The sequence below is a fragment of the Anopheles nili genome, chromosome 3 (genome assembly GCF_943737925.1).
Source record: "Anopheles nili chromosome 3, idAnoNiliSN_F5_01, whole genome shotgun sequence".
In the NCBI taxonomy this organism is placed as follows: Eukaryota; Metazoa; Arthropoda; class Insecta; order Diptera; family Culicidae; genus Anopheles; species Anopheles nili.
In genome coordinates this window covers 49,413,654-49,431,661 of record NC_071292.1, presented here as the reverse complement: position 1 = coordinate 49,431,661, position 18,008 = coordinate 49,413,654, and the positions used below count along the sequence as shown (strand labels likewise).

Genomic DNA, 18,008 nt, shown 5'->3' with positions numbered 1-18,008 from the left:
AAAAAAAAAAAAAAGCGTCAGCTCCAGAGAGTCGTGAAAAGAGTCGCGCGTGTGTGTAGTTCTAGGCTGGCTTTTCTTGGGCAAGCAAAATTTTCAACCAAAGTAATTGTTTTGGCACACAGCACAGCAACGTCAGTGCCGTCTTCGATCCAGCTGCGATCGATAGTTTCGTGTGTGTGTTTGGGCATTTTTTTTTTTCATCATTTCATCGTCGAAAGCAAATCACGTGCTCGTCTGCGTGTGTGTGAAGTGAAGTGTTTTTCATTCCCAACCCTCAAGCTTACAACAAGTGAGAAAGGCTGAAGAAGGCAAAAAAAAAACAACATCAACTCGCCAGCAACATCTCCCCGACAACGTAACACGGCGCCCCCCTCCCTTTATTTCTCCATCCCCCCCCCTCCCCCCCATCGATCGAGGTTGATCGTTAATCAGTGCGTGTGCATTTGCGTGTACAGTGCGTACGGGCGCGTGTTGTGAAAAGTAAAAGTGGCCATTTCACACCCAGGCCCAGTGGTGTGTTTGCGGCAGCGAGGGAGCTTCATTTGTCATCGGGTGTCGTGAAAGCTCTCGCGTCTCGCATCGAGAGGAACGTCCGGGCAGCGAGTTGAGTCTATTTTGGTGGCCTGCTAAAAGACCCGCTAAAAGTCGCAAGCCACGCCATGGTGCAAAGTGTCGGTTTGTGGATGACCGGCGGGATGCTGGTGTTGCTGGTGTGCGGCGGTTTGCTGTGGCCTGAGGCGGAGGCCCACGTTTCGTTGACGTTTCCACCGGCGCGGAAGTACGATCTCGACTTTCTGGACAATTCACGCACGAAACCGCCCTGCGGCATGCCGAAAGGTGAGCAAATGTCTACTTTTTTAGCTTCGTTTGGTTAAGTCCTTGAGAGGGTGTTAGGAAAAGATGGAATGGGTTTTTTTGGGAGGTCACATGTTCACTTGAATCAATCATTTCAAGAGGAATTCAAGTTTTTGTATACAAACTTAGATACTAATAAATTAGAAAGGATGGCAACAGGGACTGGCAAGGATATCAGAATCAAATAGTAAATAAAGGAAAGCTTAAGATAGATAAAGTCGAAACAGATCACCTATTGAAAATGTTAATTCAAGTTGATCACGAATTGAACCTTCCTTAACAAGTGCATTATCCCGGAAGGGCAAATAAAGGACAATGCCGCAACATCGCGCATATTTGAAGGCATTTTAATCAAAACACTAAGATGCTACGTGGAAGGTTTTAAATGAATTTTGAGCATATCCTTATCTCGATTCCTGTGAATCAAGCTCAAAAAGCTGATCTTCATTGGAAGGAAGGTAGACATAAGAATAAGAAGACAGAGAGAATGACTACTCTAGCAAACTCTATACAAATTTCACGAGATTGCTAAACAGTACAGTCAAGTGAAGAATGTCAAAGAAATCTGGGACTTTACGGCAGAGATAACATTACTATTAGCACAGAAATCATAAATCAAGATAAGCTATTTATCAGTCCAACTTTCCTGATTCTTGGCCTAATGGAAATTATTAAAAGAAATCGGTATCGTAAATAAGACAAATGCGATTCCCGGGAACGACGAAACGAGAGCAGATTTCTGAAATTAATTTCCCGTGGGAGTTATGACCCTGCTCCACTAGCTGCCTGCCCCAGTAAAACAGCTTTTAGGAAATCAAAAGCACCATAATATCAGGTGGCAATGATAGCAATTTGCTGCCCGCCTCTCGCATGAAGGAATTTATTTGCCAGCCTACCTCCCTCCAGGCGCCGTATCCCAACGTTCGAAAATCGATATGCAAATATATACTTCCCCAGCCATCAGGTGGTGAGAGTGGTCTGACCGGCTTCGGTGGCCAGGTTGGTCACCGGGAAATAGAGCCGTCGCCCTCCCTGGGACTAGTGACACCGTGGGCTACTTTTGCCACGTTCGTTCGATTCCACGGTTCAGATCCAAACCGGCTGGCTGGGGATTTGAGCGAAAGCTGACCGGAGATCGGGGAATTGGGAACCGACCCACCCTCAGGCACCTTGCCTCCTTCTCCGTGTCGATTTTAAAACCGGACAAGGAAGCGATGGCAAGTGAAACGGATATCGTGTGTAATTTAACCGCCAGCTCGGGTACGATCGCGTGTTGCTGGCAGCGCACTTTTCGAAGGAGTCCCCTAAGCGGCTTCGTTTTACGCCGGAAGTCGACACCGACCGGGGGCACGGGTTTTGCCTTCTTTTTCTTACCGGTCCTTCCTGCGCATGTGGGCAACAAGTGGCTGCAACCGAAAGCCAATTTGCACCGTGACCTATTAAGTTGCAGCAACCGGTCCCGGTGTAGCAGCAGCAGCAGCAGCAGCCACACACAGCTGCTCATTAGGTGATTCCGTGCGATTTGCCATCGTTCGAGGTGTTACCGTGCTGGGGCTGACTTATGCCACTGGCGCTCCTACACGCGATAAAGGTAGGCCACAACCCCGTTATCTGATTAGCTTGGCGAGATGACGGTTTTAACCTCTTCCGTCGGGTCGAACGAGCCTGCGCATCCACGTTGACGGTTGGCGGTTTTTTTGGTTGCTTCTTCTGGCGGGTAATTAAATTTCATATTCACTCATTTTCCACGCGCGCTTCGGGTGCAATAATGTATCCGTTTTTTCTCTCCCCCCCCCCAATTTTACTTATCTTCGTTCCACCGAGCTGTTAGCAATTGCATCTAATTTCACGAACGAATGTCGCTTTGGATGCCTCCCATTCGCCACACGACACTCGCTCAACGCTCATTAACTCGGGAGCGGCATTAAAAAGCTTTCTTTTTTTTTTTACTCCCATCGCATCCAAACCAAACGCGCGATCGCAAATCGAAGCTGATCACGAAACGTTCGCCGTCATTCGGTGCATCCGGTGCGTGGAATGCTTGAACGTGAGCTGCACTGTTCCGTCGAGCTTTTCGAGCCGCCACTCGAGTTGTTGCCTCACGAGCTATTTTCATTCGGAACGAGCGCCACACGGCTCAATCAGTTCGCCGGAGGAAGCGGGCGGTTTCTGATGAGCGAATGATTTATGAAGCGTGCCAAACGGCCGTTGTAACTCCCGGCGGCTAATGCAAATGGAGGGGGGAATGGCAAGAATTGGCCCTTGCGTATGGGGCGCTATTTGCCGTTCACTTCGCTGAGTTCGTTTGGTTGGTTCCTCAGCATCGTCTGCGAGTGGTTCCGTCGCAATACCGAGCTGCGTTGGTGTTGAGTTAAATCACATGGTAGTAGAGCGCAAGCACACAACAAAAATAACAGCAAAAAAAAATGAGGTCAAGAATCACGACCACAGCGCCGTCAGCGAGTCGCGCGCGGGGTTCGTGTCCTTGACTGGCGTTGAAGTCACTCGTACCGAAGCTCATCAAACTTCAGCTGGCCTTTTTTTTCGCGAGCGTGCTTTGAGAACGAACCACCATTTTCGGGGTTTCGGTTTTCGATTTAATGGACGGACGAAAATGAAAAAACCACAAAACAAAACCAAAAATTGGGCTCCAACAAAACGACCATTACACCGGAATGGCGTCGGCCACTGGGTGGGCATTGTTTTAAATGCACTTTACGTGGTTTAACTTTCGATGGAGCGCATTGCGCAGCATACGGTTACGGTGCACGTTTCCCTGGAATGGCTCACATAAAGGCCACTTCGAAGCATAAACGATCGTTTGGGGTGCGGTGATTTTTTTTTCGCGTGAGTACCGCAAGCGTGAAATTATTTCGTATTCCAAAACTACGCCAAGCTCGCTGGCATTTGAACGGTGGGCATTTGCTGGACGGCTTTAAAATTCACTCCAACTTCAGGAATGCTTGCCTGCGCTGGCCATCGTCTGCGGGCGTGCAACGACTTCATTTAGCGTGCGAGTGTAAGTAAATCAACCGGCCCCAGTAGAGTAGAGTTGAAGGCCAATCACGGGACAAACGTCGATGTTCAGGTGCGGAATGCAAACCACCGCCGGGGTGAATGTAGACGTGAGGAATTGCGACCGCAAATGCGTGAGTAGGTTGCTTAGGAACGGCCAAGAGAATGACTTCGATCGCGTCCGATTCGATCGCCGGGTGGCCTTCGAATGTTCTACACTCGCCTGTTTCCCAGAGCGCATTTGGATTTGCTTTGCAAAAGGCTAGCGTAATTGTAAAAGCCAGCGTTTGACTCTCGATCGTTTGGAAGCAAAATGGGCGTGAATTCCAAGCATTGCTTCGTGTCACAAAAGAGCCCAGAAACACGCCAAAGGGTTTGACCGTCTGGTGGGTTGAAAAGACACATTTCCTGGGACAAGCGGAAAGCAACAACAGCATCGCAAACAACAACCACAACCACACGAGCTACAGCTTGTATTTAATCAACATTCTCCACCGGTTCGCTGGCGATCGAACGAATCCCTCGTCTCGACGAAACGATCATAAATCATCGCTTGACGGATCTTCACCGAGCCGTGGAGTGCCAACTCAAACCCACCGAAGCTAATAAATAAATGATGAACCACCAGCGAGCAATTTACCCACGTTCTGGTCGCTTCCATTCGCGCAATTCCGAACGCGATCGCGACCGCCTTCGTTCTGATCGCGTTCCGTGTTCGACTGACCTTCATCGAGTCTAAAAAGAGAGACCACCGCACAATTCATTTCATCCCCCTCGCTCGCGATCGGGATCATAATTTGCGGTCGTGTGTTTGTTTTGATCGCTGGTCAGTTCAACCGCTGGAATTATTATGCTGCGGATCAATTTCCACCAAAAGGGAGCGTCCTCCCAGTCTGCTTTTTATTATTGCCAGCTCATTGCCAGGTGTGTTATCGTTTCATCGAATAAAAGCTGATAATGTGCGGTGGTGATGATTGAATCGCTTTTCGTGCGGTCATATAACACAAAGATGAAACGGGGTGGAAAAATAATTGCACAACACGACGAGGCATGATGAAAAGCAATAAATATTGTTTGCGTTCGGTTTGGTTGATTGACATGGTGCCGACCCACGAAATGGGCTGGTTAATTGAAATTGAAAAAGGTGACCAAATTCGACCGGTTAGACCATAATGCGCCTTCATTAAGGGCACCATTTCGATCGCTGTTGGAAGCGAATAAGACACATCAAATCGAATCACTGCGTCAAGGCGATTTTCCACGTCACTAGAAGGTTGCGTACGCCTTCACGAGCTCCTTCACAGATCACTCAATAATTCTGCCGCTGAATCAGCGCCAATGTGCCAACAAGCGTGCCTATTGCCCACGTGTGCATCCCCCCGTTTCGATATTTGTAAAATGGGAAAATCCCCTACCTTCTTAAATACCCTCTAATGCAACAACGACAAAACAAAAGCCGCCTCTCAAGTAGCGTTCAATATCGACGCCGCCGTCCCACGACCGGGCTTCCGATTGGTTTTTGTGTCAACAAATGTGTTCACCTTCGCGGACGTACACGTTTCCGCGGCATTGAATTGAGCAGGCGAATAATTGTCACCCACTCAAGGGCCTAAAGCCTCGTGGAAGGTCAGCTACTGTTGCAGTCGAGTGCTGCTGCTCGATAACCTTCACCTCGTGTTTTTGCTTGCTTCGGTGTAATCGATCGCCTGACGGTCAAGGGAGATAAGCATAAACCCGTAGGGTGAGAGAGAGAGCGAGAGAGAGTGAGCGAAAAAGAGAAAAAAAGAGAGGGCACGCTTTGGAAGTGCATCACGATGCGTTGAGTGCATTTGCACTCGTCGTGACTCATGCGCTTTAGGTCACGATTGATGCCATTTCCGGTGGGTGTTTTGGTGGCTCTTGTTGGTGGTTAATTATAAATTCACACAAGCACACCCACAGAGGCTTAAGATCTTGTGCAATCACGCGTCGACTCGTGTGTGCTTTAAAGCTTCAAGCTTAATGGAATCCACCCACCAGATGCATCACCTCCGGTCGGGATGCAAATTTTGCACGCCATTTTGGGAACGATCTCGCGCATGGTTTCCACGCGTGAATCATGGCCACTTCCAGTGCGTAGGAGCCGGAAACAATAGCCAAACACCAAACCACCGAAAGGGGAGGAAAACTGTGCCCGTCACTTCCAACACCTTCTCAGGAAGCCTCGTAATGCGATAACTAATGCACTTTGCCTCATTTTAGGTTCGTTAAAAACGTCATTCATCGAGGGCAGCACGTTCAACGTCTCGTGGCACCTGGCGTATCCACACCGGGTAAGTAGACCACCTCAAAGACCCCGCAACCCAGCAACGAGGTGTTAGAGTTATTAATCCCCGAGATCCCCATCAGAAGCCTACGACCCTTTCCGGTTCGTTTGATTATAAAACCAAATCGACGCCCTTGCCCCTTGACGACGAGTGGGCTCCCGTCCCGTGCCCATTTCGCCAAGGTTACGGTAGCTCGGAAGGTGTTTCATCTCCATTGTTCTCAGCCTCAGCTTCAGCCTCAGCGGGCTGACAACCCAAAGCGGGTAACGGGTTTAAGTAGCGTTTTGCAGTGGGGCTTTTCTTTCCACCGCGCGTAGCTTGACAAACACCCGCACAACCATCCGGCTTTTCACCGCCGGACGAATTCGATTCGATCCGCAATCTGGCCCAGGTTTTTCGGGGGGAATAATTTCGACCGCAATTACCCGGCCAGTGGGGAGTCTTCAACAGGAACCGTGGAGCTTTCTGCTTCCACGGCACAAAGCGGGTGTGTTTCGTTACGGTTAATTCTGCCGTTAAATGTCATTGACAGAATGGACGAATTTAGGTTCTGGAATTCCTTCCCTCGCAGAGGGTGGTCGTTTACTTTTAGGGTGTATTCTCTCCGGCCTTTAAATAACCCACAATAGCTTAAGACAGCAGCAACATTCAACCGCTCGCTTCCGTTACCGTTAGGTAATTTTGGGGTTCTTTCGACCCCGCGGGGATGAATTTTTGTCCCCAAGCTTGCCGAGAGAAACGCGTTACGCGATGGTAAGGCAAAAAAATGGGCTGGCAGTGCTTCTGAAGTTACAGCGACACCATCACCGAAAGGGGCAGCAGCTTGATGTACGCCGACTGAGGCCCCCCGCCCAGAGTTATGCGTTTGTGCCAGTTCGAGCCAATTATCGATTGATTGGGAATTGGTTAGGAAGTACGGAACGGAGCGGGGGTTCGTAACAGCACTCGGTTGGAGGCGTTACGAAAGAGTATATTTTTTTTACCCAGCTAAATTTCACTCCTAAAGCACGCTGGAATGCTTTTTCCGGGTGAAGTATATGTTGAAAGATCATGTTCCAAACCGAAAATCATGCCGTAAAAAGGTAAAGCATTCAAAAAGTACGCATTTCGGATGAAGTTTTGTCAACTACTGTGTGTTTGTTATGCATTCGCACACCGTTTATAATACTAGCTAGAAGAGTTGAGCGTTCTATAGACGCCATTATAGTGCTTTAAAGCTTCTAAAGCACCACAAAACCGTCGCTAACGCGGCGATTAACGCGAGCTGCCCATCGCTCGTCTGCCTTAAGGCTCCAGAAAATGGCCCCGGAGTGGTAGTTTGCACGGGTGGTTCCGTCACCACGACGGCCGTACTTGCCTTCCCGTTACAACCCGAAAACAAACACACCTCACACGCCCCAACCGACCCACACTCCACCTCCCGTGACGCTGTCGAACACTTTCGCACCGTGTCCCCATTCGACTGCACGATCGTGAAGCACTTATTGGCCGTGTTATAAGGCGCACATTCGGTGGCCGTCCCCGTCTGTGCAGCCTTACACGCGTCCCCGTTCGTGCGTGAATCACACTGATAGCAAGCCAGCGGTGCCACAGGATACTGCCCGTTGTTACAATCCGTCGTACGCGAGGAACACGTGATGCAGTTTTCGGCACGTGCGCAAGCACTTTGCTCGCTTGTGGTGAGATCACTCACGCAACCACGCTCGGTGGCGCCCTCTGTCGTGAGCCGGCTGTAGCAGGCGGTGTTGGAAGGATTCAGGCATGGTTCCGCTCCTACTGCCGTTGGTTGGGTGCGACAGAGTGCGTTCAGTGTGCTGCTGCATTGTACGCAACTGCCGGACGTTGAGTACGCCATTGGGTCGTTACAGGCCGCAGTACGGCAGGTTTGACAGAGTCCAGAAGAACAAGCGGCTAGCTCGGTGGTGGTGAGTGAACTGCTGCAATCCAACCGCAATAGCTGCCCGGATGTGTCTGACAGAAGCATGCAACTGTCGTTCGCACGGTACTGCGGGCAATACGTGAGTGTGATGGCTTCATGCGAGCTGCAGGGTGGATCCGTACACCTATAGCACTGGAGACGATCTGACGGGAAGTTGGCCACATTACACCGGTTTGTGGAACAGCGAAGACAGCTTCCAGAACTGCCTGGTGTTGTACTGCATTGAGCGGACACATTGGCTGGAAGACTAGCTAAACAACCACGTCGAGTGGACACGTGAGTGCTGTTCGTTGTGATAAGCGCACTTGCGCAGGTTGCACACCGCTCGAAGGTGTTCAGAGCGGCAGGATTCGTGGCACAGCGAGCATCAACTGTCGAGTCGCAAGAGCTGGAAGATCGGAAACCAGGAAACATTGTGGAGCTTTGCGAAAAAAAAAACACCCCCCAATCGATCGATCGGTCGATCACTTACAGACACTCGACGTAGTTGAAGTCGATCTCGCCAGTGTTGCAGTTGTCGATCGCACAGAACGAACACCGGTTCGTGTTGTTGCCACAAAAGCTACGTTCCGACTCAGTGAGCGATGAACGACAGGTCCGCTTTCGGACACCATCCTGCAGTAATTGCACGCAATCATCCCACGGGTTAGCGCAGTACGAGTCAGGTTGTGTGCCGATCGTACAACGACGTCGATCAGATGGGAACACATCACCATTACAACCTTCACCGGAGGATGAGATGTCGCAGGTCGCACAATTACTGCCATCAATCGCGCATCCTTGGAGGTCAGATTCACTGCTAATACACCCTCGTTCTGTGATGGCTTCATTGATCTACCGCAGGGGAAAAGTCAGAGGAATCAATCGGAAAAAGGTGAGAAGGACGTTGAGAGAACGTTCAATCTTTTTTGCTGCTAAAAAAAAGGACGTACAATTTTGGTGTAACACTGTGCGTTAGTTACGTCTGTCGTTGGTGCCGGACATTGGACGATGTTGAGCACGCCTGCTGGATTAATGCAGTTCGCGTCCTTGATCGAGGAACAGTAGGCACATCGGTGATCCGATCGTGCGTCTAGGTTACACTCGGATTCCAGGCAGATTGAACACTCCGGTGCGGGACAAGTTTCGTCCTGGGGTAGTTCTGAGGTGCATCCTCGCTGGATTGGGTTAACTTTTGCGCACAAAAACAGACAGACAGACAGAGAGCGAGAGAGAGAGAGAAGGATCATTGATCCGATATGGGTAAGGCTTGATCTTTGAAGGTTTTTAAGGCTCACTTACACCCAGAAAACTTGCTGAAACAATCGTCATCGAGCAACGGGCAGGTGACGAGTTGGGCGACGGATTTTAGACATCCCGTGCCTTCACACTGATAGCAACTTTTCGCAACGGCACTGGCGTTGTACGAGCCAGTATTACAAAGCGTCTGACCGCAGAAGGTCGCATTAGCACGGTAGTTGTTTAGGTCCGCCTGTGGAGCGGCTTTTTCGCACGACTTTAGCACGCTGCCTGTGAACACAAGAAGAACACGACCGGAAGCCGCTCGAGAGTGAGTGAGTGTGATTTTCCCCACACTAGAAGGTCTGATAACGAACCGTTTGGTCTGCGTAGTGTGACGCAGATATCGGTAGGGTCCGCACAGTAGACCGCTGAGGTCGAGTCCGTGTTGCAGGTGTTGGCGTTATCACACTGAATGCATTGAGCTCGGCCGACGGGGAAAACGTCCCGATTGCAACCGACACCGGTGCAGGTGGAACAGCTGGAATCGGTGCATTGATCGCGCTCCGTTTGTGACGTGATGCATCCACGTTCGGTCACGTTGCCGACCTTCGGATGGAGCAGGAAATGCAAGTTATCTGAGGGTTTTCTCTACGTCGGTTACTCTTTTGTGACATGGAATTGGAGCCATTCAAAATTTGAGTGTTGTATCCGCCCGGTTCTGTGCTTCATTGCCAGAAAGAAGGCTATATACTTCATGTACAACAGTTGAAAATGATTGCTGAATACACTTCGTCACATATGATGCAGATTTGTAATGCTTCTGCCAGATTTTTCTGTGGCCAACTGGCGTTTTTCTAAACCTTCACTGGCACCAGGTTCAGGCAGTGATAAAACCAAGCCAAAATCGATGACTTAAATGGACCAAAAGCTCAAAAAAATGGCTGATTAATTGCTTGCTTTAAATCTCAGGCCCAAAGAACCCCATAAAAAAACCGATACATTTTGTATGACAATTCCTTGTTCTACAACCCAGTTCCATGCGCCAAAGAGTGTGCCCTGTTTCTCGATCTCTCGTTCGCTTACCACTCGACTGTAACATTGAGCCTGCGTCAGATCCACACTGCTCGGAGCCGGACACTGTACATCGCTCAACGATCCAGGAGTCGCCAGGCACCCTGAATCGACGAGCGACGAACAAACGGCACACCGGTGTTTAGGGCTACTCTGCTCATTACACAAATCCACCGTAGAACAAGAAACGCACTCATCTCCCGTGCAAGTGGCCACAGAACTCGCCGTTAAACAGCCACGTTCGATGGGCAAAACTAAATTTGGGGAATAAAAAAAGAAACATTTCCGCCACCGCGCAAAGGACACCCGTAAAGGTCGTGTGCTACTCACGGCTGGTGGGATCGAATTTGCTGTAACAGAGATCATCAACACCCGCGCACGTCACCACGGTACCGGCCGTAGACACACGCACGCATCCTTCCCCCGTACAGCTGTAGCAATCCTTCGCACGCACGCAGGAAAAAGACCCAAAGGACAGCAACACAAACACCCACACGCTCACGAACGCCATGGAGCTGCGGCACATCCTTACGGCCAGCGAAACACAACACCGTTGGGCAAATGCACCGACAAACGGGCTACTTATAAACAGTGCAGGGGTGTTGCAAAACCACTCCACGAGAAAACAAAACCAAACTCTTATCGAAGAGAGAGAGAGAGAGAGAGAGAGAGAGCCCGCGAGTGCGAGTTGACTTTTCGATAACAGTATTCCACCGATAGGGGTCGTTGTGAAGTGCAATCTGGTGCAAATATACATTGCTTTCGTACTACTGTTTGCAGGGTGGCTTCCGGCTGGAGATACTCGACGCACGGGACAAACCAGTGCTGAATCTCACACCGAGCAGCAAGGAAAGGCGCTTCGTACGGGATGACGCAACGTGAGTTCGGAAACAGCTTCGGTTCAAGCTCCTCATCCGAGCAGGTTTCTGACACACTCTTTTCATCCCTTTTTGTTTTTTTTTTGGATCCAATCGTCACACTCAAAAAAAAAAAAAACAAAAAAACAGGGCCCAACAATTTCAGGTCTCACTTCCGAGGAACTTCACCTGCCGGGATTGCACGCTGCGGTTGGTGCGGCAAGCTGACGAATGGGGTGGCAATTATCGGTTCTGGTCCTGTGCGGATGTGGACGTAGTTCCGCGCCGAGAACATCACGAAACGTGCTCGGGTCATGGGAAGTTCATTGCGCGGTGTAAATGCGACCGGAAGTACTACGGGCCGAGGTGCGAATTTTGGGACGAGTGTGTCTCGAATCAGGATTGCGGGATTCAAGGAACCTGCGTGGATCTTGGAGGTACTTCGCTGCCTCGACGTCAGTGCTACTGCAGGTTGGGCTGGTACGGACCAGGGTGCAATAAGAGTGAGTAGCTAAATGGTTTCCCTCCCGCTCGTAAACCTGCTTTGCTCTCAAACGAACGGCTTCCCGCTTTTTCATTTTCGTCCGTTCCAGAATCACCGTTCAAGTCGACCGACATCGATTACTCGGTGTATAAAGCGAAAGTGCTCTCGCCGGACCTGAACGTGTACTGGCGCGTGCTGAAGGAGCAACGTGAGCTTGAGATCGTCCTGAAGGTGAACGGTACGTCCTGGGTGGCGTTGGGTTGGCGACCTCGCAAGCTGACAGCTGAGTGCAAGAATTTCCCGCTTATTGGCGTCGCGGGTGGATCATCGTCGGAGGCCGGAAGTGCCGAACCGGAACCTGCCAGTGAGCCAACATCCGAGCCAGGTGAGTTGTTGGGTTGTAGGGTGCTTATTTGAATGCTTCAAATTTTGGTTTCATTCTCCCCCTTTAAAGAACCCAACTCGGAACCGGAACCGGGAGCGGAACCAGGCGCGGAACCGGAACCAGGAGCAGAACCAGGCGCGGAACCGGGAGCGGAACCCGGAGCGGAACCAGGCAAGTAGAGAGGGTGATTAGAAAAAAATAAAGCCTCAGAAAGGTCACGTTCACATGCGAGCCCTTTGGTAAACATATGCTGGGTGTGAGGTAGACTTGCTATTTGTTCACTTCTCGAGTGCAGTGCAAAGAAAGCGCAACCAATTTCGATTACACACACACGCACACACACATCAGGCTTAGAACGTGCGCTCACACACAATGCCCCCGTTCGAGAGGTTAGGGTAAATGTTTTCTAACATTGTGGTATTTTTTTTGCCGTATTTCTTCTTGGTTGAAATGGGCAACGACAAATCAACGAAACAACTCTTCACCATCGCAGAACCTAAATCGGAACCGGAACCTGCATCGGAGCCGGGTGCGGAGCCTAATGCTGAGCCAGGTAAGGATGTCGAATGTTAATTTGGTGACAACGAATCGGTACAGAATCGTTTACCAAACGTGCTTTCTGCTAAATGAGCGTAAGGGGCATTTCATCGTGATTTAAGCGTGTGTAGGGATCTAATTTTTGTTGAAAAATTACCAAAGTCAGAATGAGGAGTCGTTATACATGTGTAGTATCTTTTCGATTCCAGCACAATAGATTAACGGTCGTTTTAAATTTGGATGTAAAAAGGACTTTTCTACAGCTAAATGATTTGTTGAAAACTGATTGATTTGCTATTGATTTTTGGTATTCGTCTTCAAAACTGCCCTATTTAAGCAACACGCATCCAACAAAATGAGTTTTGTATTCATGATGAGGATGATGCAATTTATTATTATTATTTTTTTAAGAACGGCCATGCCGTATTTAGGTTGTTATAGTTATTTGTGAGCTGATAGGCATTTCCTCCCAACAGCCGCAACAGAGCCTTATTCCGGGCTGACTCGGTTAATGATGCAATTGATGCAGTAAGTGATAACGACGATGAAGAATACTATGCTAAAATTCAATTCCGCTTAATATTTATCGATCTGTTGCGAGAGTGCTTATCTCTAGTCTAAAAGAGTGTTTTTTATGCAACGCAAAACAGAGGAGCGTATGGTGCACAATGTGGCCTATGTACAAACAAATTGCATGATTTTCAAGCAAGTGCATAATTTTTAAGTTTTAGTTTCAATGATCTGAACAAACGGTGACCATTGACACTTAGTACTGGTATGTAAATACCTGAACAGGATCTGAGGAAATTAAAATTAATTCTATACATATAATGACGTATTGCGAATTCCTTATGGTGATTCTTCATTCTTTACCGCTTCGTTTGTCATACGTGAGATCAGATTGCAGCACAGTTTGATGAAATTTTAACTGAACTTTCGCCTATTTCCAGAACCCAAAAGTGAACCCGAACCCGGTGCGGAGCCTACGTCGGAGCCCGCGAGTGAACCAGAGCCAGCTTCGGAACCAGGTAGCTAAAAAACCAACTCTCTTTCCTCTTTCTCGAGTGAAATCGTGGGAGAATTGTGGTTGATTTCGAAGAATCCACACTGACATGCGTTCGTTTCTTGTTTCAGAGCCAAAGAGTGAACCGGAACCAGAGCCAGGAGCGGAACCAGGTATGTTAGAAAGCTTGCTGGATCTAAATCAATCGAAAAGAGTCCGTTAAAATGACCATATCCGTTCTGGCTCCTTTGATAGAACCCAAATCGGAACCGGAACCAACTGGCGAACCAGAACCAGAAAGTGCCACAGAACCAACCCCAGAACCGAAGTCCGGAAAGCGCTCAAAACGCGCCCAAACACCCGCCGCCGAACCGGAACCGGAACCAAAAACCGAACCCACCTCAGAACCATCTCCCGCCAAGCTGAAACCCTCCAAACCGACCCCAACGACGGCCGGCTCCAAACTTCGTCTAAACCCATACACACCCCGTCACGACTTTAACCCAATGGATTGCACGGACATCGTGATCGGTACGGCACGCGGAGACAACCATCGCGTTTGGGATTACTACACCCGCGATCGATCGACGCCCCGGCTCGACACGTTTTGGGGTGGCAAATCAGATCTCACCGCAACGGGTGGATTCGAGCGCGATGGCGTCACAACGATCGTGTTCCGCCGGCGGCTGGAAGCAACGGAACCAACCGATCACACGATCGCGGACGATCTGATGCACGTGATTTGGGCGCGTGGTCAGGAACCGGGCGCGTACGTCCATTCACCACCGTCCGGTGTCGAGAAGGAGGCGGCTTCGGTGCGCGAGTTTTACCAACCGGATGAGCTAAAATACCACGGGCACAGAATGCAACGGGGAGTCACGCAGATCAACTTCCTTGAGGACGATCGCAAGGTCCCGCCGATGGTTTCGTCCGAAACGCCCGCCGATGGAGCAACGAAACCAGCCGGTGATGGTGTGATCGTTCCAGCGGGTCCTGTTGGCCACGAGCTGGATAACGATTGCCACGGGTTTTACAAATACCCGCGCACGTGTGACCCGTCGCAGGCAAACTGCGAGTACTTCCTGAGCTGGCAGACGGTGGCACGCGGTGAAGCCGTTCATTTCCATCTCGAAACGAAGCACACCGGCTCCTGGACGGGTGTTGGCTTTAGCGACGATCAGCGAATGTCACAAACGGACGCCATTATTGGGTGGGTGGATAAAAGTGGGCGCCCGTTCCTGATGGACACGTGGATCAATGGGTACGCCGCGCCGAAGCTAGACGATCGGCAGGACCTGTACAACGCGTCGGGTGCGATACAAAACGGCCGCACGGTGTTGGATTTCACGCGCAAACGCATCACGGGAGATGAGAGTGATCTCGCGTTCGCGGAGGATCGCTGCCTGTACCTGATGTTCCCGATCGAGGGTGGTGCGTTTAATCCGGTAAATAAGAAGCTTGGAAAGCACGCCTCCGTACCGGTGGTGACGGATACGCGCGTGTGCATACGATCGTGCGCGAACGAGTTCGAGAAGTTGCTGACGGTTGCGGCAACACCTGCACCGGAGCGGATCGCTTATGGGGCGTCGATTAAGCTGACGAATCTGGCGGCAGGGTTCCAGGTGCCGGTCGATGGTACACCGGAACACCGGGAGTTGGCACGATCGGTGACGGACACGTTCGATGGGGTGTTGCGTGAGGTGCCTGGCTTTTACCGGACGGATGTGCAGGACTTTGAGAAGTACGTTTAGATGGGTTGGTTGGCTACTTTTGGGGCAAGGAGACTAAAAACGCATTTTTGGGGGGGTTTTGTTTTTTGTTCTTTCCTTGCAGAGATGCCGATGGAAGCGTGCTGGTGAAGATGAACATTCTGGTGGATAAGGAGCAGAAGGATGGCAGCAAAAACGTGCTGGCCGATGATCCGGCAAAGCTTGAGCTGACGTTGCATAATCTGATGGTGAACAACCTGTCGTCGGGTAAAGTGGGCGCGTTCTCGGTTGATCCGTCGTATCTTGAGTTTACTCAACTGGAAGGTAAGAGGGATGATTTGGGATGACCATTTCGTGGGCAATTTTTTTTTCATATTTGTTATCTCTTTTTGCAGGCCAAGCATCCTCACCCAAAGAGGAGTACGATCTTCTGCCAGCCGGTGTACGATTGTACCTCATTCTGGCGTGCATCGCTGGGTTGGTGTTCATCGCGATCGTACAAGCGACTTGCACGATCATCAAAACGCAACGCACGAACCGGCTAAAGGTACAAAAGTGCACGATCTTCTGACACCCAACGAGATGCTTATTTTCGCCTTTCTTTTACAGGATCAACTAATCCCGAACTCAGCCTGGAAGGACTACTCATCCAACACCAACTACGCGTTCGATAACTTCGAATCCGACTCGAAACAACACCACAAAGGCCGATCGGTCGATCGCGGGTACAGCAACGGCAACAGCCAGCAAACAACCCTGCAAATGTCCCACTCGCCGAACAAATCGCAATACTACGAGATCGACCGCACAGACGGCATGCCAGCGCAGCAGCGAAACGGCAACTCCGCGTATCCTTATCCCTCAGGCCAACCTCGCCACGGGTACGATCGCACCGGAGACCGTTCGACGTCCTACGCCGAACGAGCGTACTCGCTTCCACGTCCAATGCATCAACAACAGCACCAGCAGCAGCAGCAGCAGCAAATGCAACAACGCCATCACCAGGAGATGCAATCGCGACCAACGAACGACTACTACACGCAGGATCGACGCAGCAAATCGCGCAACAATGGTAGCCATTACGCGGGCAACGGTCATCACCATCAGCAGCAGGCGCAATCCCAGCAACAGCATCAACAGCATCAACAGCAGCAGCACCAACAGCAACGGGCTATGCCTGACTCGTCGGATCTGTACTTTACGCCAACCCAGCGAAAGTACTCCGGTGAGGTCGTGCGGGTGTTTGTCGATTACAACAAGGACAAAAAATAAAAGGAGAGGGGAAACAATTCTGCTCGAACATCTGCTCGCAAAGAAAAACAAGGAAGAAAAAAACAACGGACGACCACCCCCGGGGGATAGGATCCTGTTACCATTACAAGCACGGCGCTGAACATGCAGCTTTCACAGCGAAAAGCATCCCGGGAAACGTAACGGAAAATACTCCAAGCGATATGCAGCCGCTATCGACTGTACATACGATGTTTTTTATTACACACTCTTTTTTTTTCTCGTTTGTTTGTTTTTATTTCTAAAACCCCTCCCCACATAGTTAGTCGCGAGTCGTGTTTTATTTCCACTGCGAACGTGGAGAGAAAGATAGAGCGAAGGAGCGCGTTTATGCCAGTGTAGTTTCGTTTGATTTTAAAAAGATGGTCCCCCGTGTTGCATGAATTTCATTAGACAGGTTCGATGGTGTTAGATCGGCACGCTAGTAAGTAAGACGAAAAGGGCACGACGTAGCAGGACGCATTGACAAATATTTCCCACCTCAAGGGCGACAGGCAGGCAGGGGACACGTTAGGGACCCGATTTTAGGCAAATACCTTCGCTTAGTTAATGCAACAAAACGCTGAAGGGCTGGCAGGGCAGACCAAACCAATTTTTCAAAGGAATGCCTCACGTGGAGACTTGCGGCGGGTTTGTATGAACAAAAAACAAAAACCTGCCTTAAAACACCCAGAAACACAGCCACACATGTAAAGGGATAATCCATATTTTAATCGCCGCGCTCGGTAACAATAGAGCGGCAAATGCGCGCATACGAAGTAACAATAAAAAAAAACCCCCCGAAAGGCGTACTCAAAACATCTGTGTCCATTTTTTGGGGTTTGGTGTTTTTTGTTGTTGTTGATTGCTATTGTTGGGATTGCGTGTTACGGGTGTTACGGGAGCCGTTAATTAAACCCGCGGGTTAATGGTGCACCGCACCGAAGGCGGTTTTCCGAAAAGTGAGAAAAGGAGAAAACTCGATCAATCGGCATGCCGAGACGGGCACACACAAAGGGGGCAGGCCTGCCCGTTTTTCTGAAACGGACACCGTAACATTATCACACATGGGATAGAGATGCCGTGTGCGGGTTGATTTTTGCCGCAATTTATGTCGCCACGCGCGTACACAACCGAGGCGACATAATCTCTACGCGCGCGTCCGTTGGTTGCGTAATCACGTGCGACGGGGGGAGTGGAATGCGCCACCTCGTTCCGTTGCATCCCGTGGGGGTTTACATTTCTCCTTTCGAACTGGAACAATCGAACCCAGGCAAGATCCTGCCATTCAGGGTTGCCTACGCCCCATTGGGGGGAGGGCCTTTGTTTACCGACAACTCCACATTCCGGTGTTCAT

General features: G+C 50.1%; 2 protein-coding genes across 2 annotated transcripts; one reads left to right on the top strand and one right to left on the bottom strand.

Annotated features, from left to right (window-relative positions):
• The first annotated feature begins 695 nt into the window (after window positions 1-695).
• On the top strand, window positions 696-17,464 carry LOC128726776 (uncharacterized). The gene is made up of 13 exons (XM_053820604.1): window positions 696-837; window positions 6,112-6,182; window positions 11,188-11,285; window positions 11,415-11,767; window positions 11,858-12,133; window positions 12,203-12,304; window positions 12,627-12,686; window positions 13,621-13,698; window positions 13,805-13,858; window positions 13,929-15,414; window positions 15,507-15,706; window positions 15,778-15,929; window positions 15,992-17,464. Exons 1-13 carry the CDS (start codon window positions 696-698, stop codon window positions 16,652-16,654), a joined length of 3,735 nt encoding a protein of 1,244 aa, XP_053676579.1. The 3' UTR covers window positions 16,655-17,464.
• Window positions 7,315-10,948, bottom strand: LOC128726778 (prestalk protein-like). The gene is made up of 7 exons (XM_053820605.1): window positions 10,738-10,948; window positions 10,420-10,661; window positions 9,711-9,942; window positions 9,397-9,624; window positions 9,048-9,286; window positions 8,588-8,949; window positions 7,315-8,503 (listed from the first exon to the last, which is right to left on the bottom strand). The coding sequence occupies exons 1-7, from the start codon at window positions 10,931-10,933 to the stop codon at window positions 7,378-7,380; spliced, it is 2,625 nt and encodes an 874-aa protein (XP_053676580.1). The 5' UTR covers window positions 10,934-10,948; the 3' UTR covers window positions 7,315-7,377.
• Window positions 17,465-18,008: the final 544 nt, after the last annotated feature.